This window comes from Danio rerio, chromosome 24 (assembly GCF_052040795.2).
Source record: "Danio rerio strain M-AB ecotype USA chromosome 24, GRCz13ab, whole genome shotgun sequence".
NCBI classification, from domain to species: Eukaryota; Metazoa; Chordata; class Actinopteri; order Cypriniformes; family Danionidae; genus Danio; species Danio rerio.
This window is the reverse complement of record NC_141044.1, coordinates 9,572,012-9,580,180: the sequence shown is the minus strand read 5'-3', so window position 1 is coordinate 9,580,180 and position 8,169 is coordinate 9,572,012. Positions and strand designations below refer to the sequence as shown.

The 8,169-nt window shown below is 39.3% G+C and overlaps 1 protein-coding gene across 1 annotated transcript; it reads left to right on the top strand.

Moving 5' to 3' along the window:
• The first annotated feature begins 1,004 nt into the window (after positions 1-1,004).
• On the top strand, positions 1,005-7,762 carry tgif1 (TGFB-induced factor homeobox 1). Its single transcript, NM_199567.2, is given in 3 exon segments — positions 1,005-1,236; positions 3,222-3,451; positions 6,019-7,762. Coding segments are annotated over 3 exon segments (822 nt in total). The 5' UTR covers positions 1,005-1,220; the 3' UTR covers positions 6,595-7,762.
• Positions 7,763-8,169: the final 407 nt, after the last annotated feature.

Here is an 8,169-nt window from a genome sequence, read left to right as displayed (position 1 = left end):
CATATCACTTTGTTCAACAAATCACATTTAGTGAGCAGCAAGTTACTGCGTATATGTAACGTCAAATTTAAATAACAGTGTTATTTTGTACACAATACTCGCAATATTAAATAATTAGGGATTAATACTGAGATTAAACATAGCATATTTTGTAATATTCATGAGCTGGCATAACATATAAATGTACAATTAAATGTGTTTTGTTTAATTTGTAGTCACAGATAAAGTGTTGGGTTTGCACTCTAAAAAGTCTGAGAAAGTGAATTAAAAAGTCTGTGTAAACATATTTTGCAAAATGTGTGTTTAACTCTTTTAACGTGTCTATTGTTAAAATCAAAACTCGTTTTATAAGTTGCAAGTCTTTAAATGCGAAGAGAACTTCTTTAAACGTACATTATAAATCATTCATGGAGTTGTTTTCATTATATTGTTTACGATTCTCTCACAATTGCAACCGCATCACACACATCTGTCACCTGAAATAAATGCCGCATTGCACCTGATAACACATCGACACATCCTGCAGTATCAAAAAACAAAGTATTTGCCTTAAGACGAATACCATTCTAACATATTACACAAACAACAACAACAACACACAAACAATAGTAATGTTTTGGAGTAGGGCGCCTAACAGAAGTATGCTGATGAAAGCAGTCCCGATATATCCCTGCCATGTGTCTGCCTCTTGGTAATGTTAACCTACATTCATAATAAACCAGCTTCCTGTCTCTCTGCCGCAGTCATTAAAGGGAAACGTGCAGAAACTAGATCCAATCCAATGTCCAAACACGTCTCCACAAACACATCCCGCGAGCCAGATCTTTCTCTACACACGTTACAGATTCGAATCGGTTTGTCTAAAAGCCCCTTTTCTGTCTCTTTTTACTCTTATTGTACGTCTGATGTCAGATTTTTCCTTCTTGCCCTCGGAGGGGGAGGATCTAACCGCGTTGAGTCACGCAGCTGTCAAAGATAGCTGTCACCCAGTTTCCACATCAAACACAGTGAATGAGACGCGCAGCCTGTCCCAGGTACCCGACAATGTGTTGCGTCTCCGACAAATGAAAAACGCGCTCCGCGGCGATTCCTCGACAAAAAAAGAGAAATATTTGCGCTCGATACTTCGTAACAATCTGGAATAATACAGTTGTGAGTGATTAAAGCGAGGAAGAATCGACCTCCTTGTTGCCAACGTGAAAAGGGGAATTTTGACGGACATGAAGACCAAAAAGGGTACGTATCATCTCCATATCTGTTATATCAGCGATTTATTATGTTTTTTATCGGTGATTGTGACATATGGATGGAACTTGTCGATGATGGTTGAACAGAAAATGTCTGGCATTGCCTGCTATTGTTTTCCACTGCAGACAAAACAGCCTTTTCTCACCATGTGCTGGCGGGCTGTCACCATGAGCCGTTTCGAATTATTAACACGCGTGTTTATATTCAGCATATAATGCTTTGATTTTATACAGATATGATTATTTAACCGTCGTATTGATGATTTGTTTTACAGTGTTTTTTTTAATACACCAATGTATAATATAACTGTCATCTGTAACTCTTATGAGCTATGTAGTTGTTGTTTAAGTGAGTATAAAACGTCTTCGTGTAATGGTTGAACTTCTTTGGCTTGGGAAAATGCTCATGCGCTCAGAGTTTCTCACAACACTCACTCAAGTTTGTTGGGAATACGAGGGAAACTTTCCGAGTGGCCTTGTTTTTAGTTTGACGACTACTTCGTTGCTTTGACTGCATTTAAACATTGTGCTGCGGTTTAAAACGTGCAACGATAATTCCTGACCTCCTTTTGTGAAGTTTGTGTATTTCGCGCCGCTTCCTCGAGGCGACGCTTTCACATTCCCTCCGACCTCGTGTTTCTCACAGCACACAATAGAGCCCGAGCTATTCTCTGCTATTAAGTTTACATTTCTCTTATGTTATGGCACCTGGTCGCGTAGAGTGTCGTGTCAAGCTCTTATCCGCCACCTGACGTGATTTCACGAGTTTTCACCTTGTGAAAAGTCGATAAAACAGAGTTTGAAATGTCCCACAAGCGACATTCTTTTGTTCGGTCTTGAGATTTGCAACAGGTTCCCCTCCCCCCTCCTCCTCCTCATGTAGGCCGACGACAAAATTACTTCTCATTACTCCTTCTCACAAGTTTAATCATTTTCTCACACAACCTCAAAAAATAGACGTGTACGTGATTTCACTCGTTTCGGTTTTTGACTGTTAAGTATCCCACGCACACCCTGGAGCTCAAGTTAGGGAAAGTTTTGTTTCACTTAGAGTGCTCATGAACTAAAAGTCCCCTTAAGCACTTTCAGTAAAACGTGTTATTGACAAACTAACCGGTTTATGATATAAGAGGTAATAATATTCAAGTCGTCATCAGAAACAGGAAGAACGGTATAATATAGGGTTACTTCACTCAAAATCAAAACCCTGTCATGGCTTACTCACCCCAGCATGTTATTCCAAACCCACATGACTTACTTTCTTCCACTAAAGGAGCTGGTAGACACAATGTTACCCACTCAGTCATGATTCACAAATTGGAGTGAATAACACTGATATTGTTTTCCTTGAGTGTACCTTAGATAAAGAATCACAGATATGAAAGCATAAAACAAATGACAGATTTTTTTTTTGAAGGGGGTTAGCTATCACTTTACATGAGTTAACTAACCCATGCATAATCGCAGTTTATTTAGTGTTTGCAAGTGCGCAAGCTGTATTCACAGTGCTCAGAAAGTCACGATGAAACATTGACACAGTTTAGAGTCTTTGTGACGCCTCCACTCCAACCATGAATCACATGGCTTTGCTTGACAGCAGGGATGTGACACATCAGCTGCCACACACACACTAACAGACGCACGCTTATACATGCATACAGACGGCCAGGCGCTGTTGTGTAGCATTCAGCGGTTGGCATTTTGGATGGAAAGCCAGTGTGTGTAGGATAGGGGGAGGAGGAGGGTCCTCAGCAGGGGTTTGGGGGTTGATGTTTCACTGGGTGTCTTTTGTCCTCCTTCACACACATGGGTACACACTGATTCCCAGCTTACTCATACCCTGAAACACTTATTGCTGGTTACAAACACATTGCTCATACATCAGTCTGACTTTACACTTTTCCTCATTCTGTACACACATATGCACGTGCAGAATAAACAATACGTTTTAGCTCTGGTCTCTTATGAATGCAGGTGTTTTGGCGATGTCAGGAAGCGAGACGGAGGATGAGGACAGTTTGGATGTGCCTCTTGACCTCTCTTCGAATGGAGGAGTGTCAGGGAAGAGGAAGAGGAGAGGAAACTTGCCCAAAGAGTCGGTACAAATACTCCGGGACTGGCTCTACCAACACAGATACAATGCCTATCCATCAGAGCAGGAAAAAGCCCTGCTGTCCAAGCAGACCCATCTATCCACACTACAGGTACTAAACATTTTCGAAAAGTCTATGTGGCCTAGTACACTTCAAGGAAACCAAAACAAAAACAGCACAACTGCATGTAACAGCATGTGCTGTAATTGAAATAACATGATTGTGGAAAATTGTTATGGAAAGGTTAAAACCGTTTTGTTTTATTATTATTCCAAATTGTTTAGCCATTTTATTTAAATTATTGTCTTTTTCGGTTAGTTTCTAAGACGTTTGTAATTATTAAACATTTGATGCGACACTAATACTATTACAGATTATTTTTAAAGCTGGAATAAAACAACATCAACAACAGGCCTGGCAAAGTCACAGAATACCTTGTCTGAACATTTTTCAAGCTGTACTTTTGTTAAAAGTAGCTATTAGTGGATGCAAAATCTTTAAAAAATAAAAAATAACTCTGTAGTTAGGCTTCAGAGAAGTTTCTTTCTCACGACTACTTGTTTCCGTCAAGAATGCGAGGGGGAATTTTTGAGTTTTCTGCTTTGTTGATCAGTAATCTATTTATATGCTTCACAGGAGAGCAGTTAGCTGTCATCAATGTCTAGTTCAACTGACGTGTGAAGGAAACCGAAAGGTTCAATGTCATAACTAGGCCAGAAAAAAAAAGTCAGCTCTTTTTTTCGCCAGTGCTTCTCGGTTTAAGATCACACGTTCTGTTCCCGCTGAGTTTTAGCGTCATATAAACAACACTTCCTGTGAATGCAGTCAATGGAGAGAATTCCTGTGGACAGATGAGTGAATAACTGTTTTGAGTCATCTGAGATGTGGCCACATAGAGAGAAAGAGAGAGAGAGACTTGCTCAGACACTGGGCCAGGAATTTCCCCTGCGCTCAGCCAGCTGTCTCACTAACAATGGGGAGACACAATACACACACATTAACATAGTGAAGACTACCAGGCTCAGCTCAGGCAGACCGTTGGGTACACAATACAGCCCCATTACACAGAGAGCCAAAGAGGCTTCTCATTTGAAGAGACTCGCTGGAAGACAATACAGAAACATTACCATACTGAAGTCTGCATTTTGAAAATGGCCCCTTTAGATACTGAGAAAGAAAAGTTACTTTGAAATAAGTTCTATCAGGATAGGTCAGGATAGAAATGTGAATGCTAACACATTGAAATACGTTATTTCAGGATAGAAATGTGAACGCCAACACTTTGAAATACGTTATTTCAGGATAGAAATGTGAACGCCAACACATTGAAATACGTTATTTCAGGATAGAAATGTGAACGCCAACACATTGAAATACGTTATTTCAGGATAGAAATGTGAATGCCAACACATTGAAATAAGTTCTTTCAGGATAGGTCAGGATAGAAATGTGAACGCCAACACATTGAAATACGTTATTTCAGGATAGAAATTTAAAAGCCAAAACATATTTTCTTGTTTGTGTAATAAGTCTATTAATCGCTTTAATTAAATAAATATGTTGAAAATGAAATGCAATAATGTCATCCTAATGCAGATTATTAGCACTTGGTGTCATGAGACAGTAAAATAATAATATTAATAATAATAATAATAATTATGATATTTATATAAAAATTGATAAAGTGCTTGTATTTTAATTATTTCTTTATGATATATGTGATTGTGAACTTTTTCTATGATGGTTCTAGCTGATTATTTTAGATTTAAGATTTACCCCAGTGTAAACTTCATGGTAAATGTACAGTTGCCTGTGGTGTGTGATCTACATTAACAAAAAAAAAAGGCCAGCAAAGTTTAATTGTTGTTATAAACTGAAGGTGTTAACTGTCAGCCATTTGCCTTGCAGCAGTAATTTGTCTTTTTGTAGAGATGCACATCGAAGTCAAGCATTCACACATGTTTTCTGTAGCCTGAAATGTTGGATTTGCATTAGAGTAGACCTTAAACCCCCTCAGGTGAGACTCGGCGGAGCAATGAAAGATACAGTGCTATTAGCATGATTAAGGCCTAAAGCCTCCAGCACTAACAAAGAACACAATCTGAGGGATAAAGGTGAACTGTTACTTAGGTGATTGAGAGAAATCCTCACCGCCAAGAGCTTCCTACTTTTAATTGCCAGGTCAGCTTTTTTCAAAGAGGAAAAACAAAAATAGAGTCACATGTTAACTCAATTCAGCCTCATGAATTTCCTTTTTTAACTTAAGTGAGACAGTGTGCAAACAAAGTAAACAAAGGTTTCATAAGACTATACCGTTTGAACTTTAACAGGTGGCAAAATGGTTTAAGACTGAATGGGAATGTAATTTTCTCGACAATTGAACATAACACAAGACAAGCATTTCTATGTTAAAAGATTGGTTATTTTAGCATCAAGTACTATTGAAGTTTATTTCATAAATTATTTTAGCTTTTAATCAATGTTGTTTTTGTACTGTTTTCAGTAATTTCAGTGTTAATGTTTTTAGTTTTAAACAAACAGTAACAATGCTTTTACAGTTTTAAACAAACAATCTTAAAAGCTACAGCTAATTATTTGGGGATTGTAGTACACAATAAATGTAATAATAGTAAAAATTGAATTGTATCAATAATCATTGTATCTGTATCTCTCCACAGGTTTGCAACTGGTTTATAAATGCGCGGCGACGACTCCTTCCTGAGATGCTCCGGAAAGATGGCAAGGACCCCAACCAGTTCACCATCTCGCGGCGGGGCAGCAAGGGTGGCGAAATGCTCAGTGACAACTCCCAGTCACCGAAACACGGTCTGCTCGCCAACGGAGAAGACCGCAACAGCTACGAGCCTGGCTCACCTCACCCGACCAGCAACACACCCACTTCCAACGGTTACCCCAAAAAGGCCCTGTCCCCTAAAACACCTCCCTCGCCCGGACCTGTCTTACCCAGACCCTCCGTCATCTGCCACACCACTATCACCACAGCCACGCAAGGCATCAACACAACAACGCGCCTCGGCGTCGAGGGAGCCACAGAGCTGCCACTCACAGATGCGGCCAGCCTATTCGGGTGTCGAGGGGAGGGTAACGTCAGCCCTCAGAGCGGCCTGTTCAACACCCCTCCGCCCACCCCACCCGACCTCACCCAGGACTTCAGCGGTTTCCAGCTGCTGGTTGACGTAGCGCTGAAGAGGGCTGCCGAAATGGAGCTGCAGGCCAAAAAGCTCCTCGCCTGAAGAAAAAAAAAACGGATGGAGGAATTAAAGAGCTTCATCGATGTTTGTTTTTCGCCCCCCCCCCCAAATGTGAACTCCACTGGGAGTTCATAAAAAACTTGACTGAGCAACAAAGCAAACTAGCATGGCCTGATCATTTCTATTTTTGGTAAATCAAATTGATGAGGATTCCTTTATGTAAAGCATTTCAAGGTGCCTTGGCAGTTCTTTTTTTTGTATTCCATTTATATGTAAATAAATATGTATCTTCATTTTGTACACAGGGGACCAAAATCAAACACAGTAATACGACTTCCTTCTTTACGAGAAGACGAGCTTTTCTCCCATTCCTCATGAGTCTTTCTTTCTCGTTTTCAGAGATTCGGCTCTATGATTGTCAATTTATGCCTCGTTTTTAGAGAACACGTCTGATATTCTGCCTCGTTTTCTTTTGCACAATATGGCAGGTCATCTCAGTATCTTATCAACTCTAGCTTTCTCTCCAACAGACTCTAATCACTACTGCACCAGGTCATTCTGTGTCTCATAGATGTTCAGTTCTTTTGTATTTTCTTTGTTGTTGTAAAGTTTCAGATGCTGTTAGTACGTTTGTTTTCTTCATTACTCTCGAGGGATATTCAGATGTAGCAGAACTATAGTCTGAGATTTCCTCTGAATACTCAGTGTAGAAACGGCCAGTGAATGTGCCCACATACTTCCCTCCCCACCCCTACACACACATACATACACGCAAACAAATACACACCTTGGACAAGTGAGCTGGAAGAATAAAACACTACATGAATCGTATTAAGTTTTTTTGTTTTGTTTCTTTTTTGCTGTTTATTACGTTGAGACCACTTTCAGAGGATAAAATGAAAAGAATGGTTTTATGTCACCAAATATGTTGATTTCAAGGTTTTGGGACCTTAGACCAGTGCATTTACAGTAGCCAATGTGACATGATGCCCAATGATGTGACTTCTCCTCCTTACTGTGCAATGTATGTGGCAAATAGGGGTCACACGGTGTTTAAATAAAGTTTTGTTTTCTACAAAATAATCATTCATCTTCCTTCTTCATTGTTTGACAAGTATGTTTACATTGGGGAAAAATGGAAAAGTTCTTACATTCATGGTTGTTTCTTTAATCTGAACAATGGCACCAGGTATTAAAAGTCATTCCCATACACTTTTCTTTTTTTAATATTTCTTTGAGAGTTGATTTCTTTAGGACTTGTAGAAGAACATTCTGAGAATACTCGTGATTTTAACACAAACCCACAGCATTCAGTGTAGTTTTCAGTGTTGTCCACAATCAACCACTTCCAGGGATAGCTAAAAATGGATGCTGTACAGGGCTGCTTTCATGGTGATACATTACATTAAAACAGCCAAAAGACAGTATCTTCCCTGCCTGCAGACCTAATACTAAAACTTTATAAAACTCTTATTAATGCTAGTCAGACATGTTTGAAACCTTTCTATTTGTAATTGAAACGTAAGTTTATAAGTGTATTTTTCTTGCTAACAATTGTTTTGCAAACAATAGCTTTTCTGAAGAAAATGTTACATGATATGTTTTATTAATATTGTT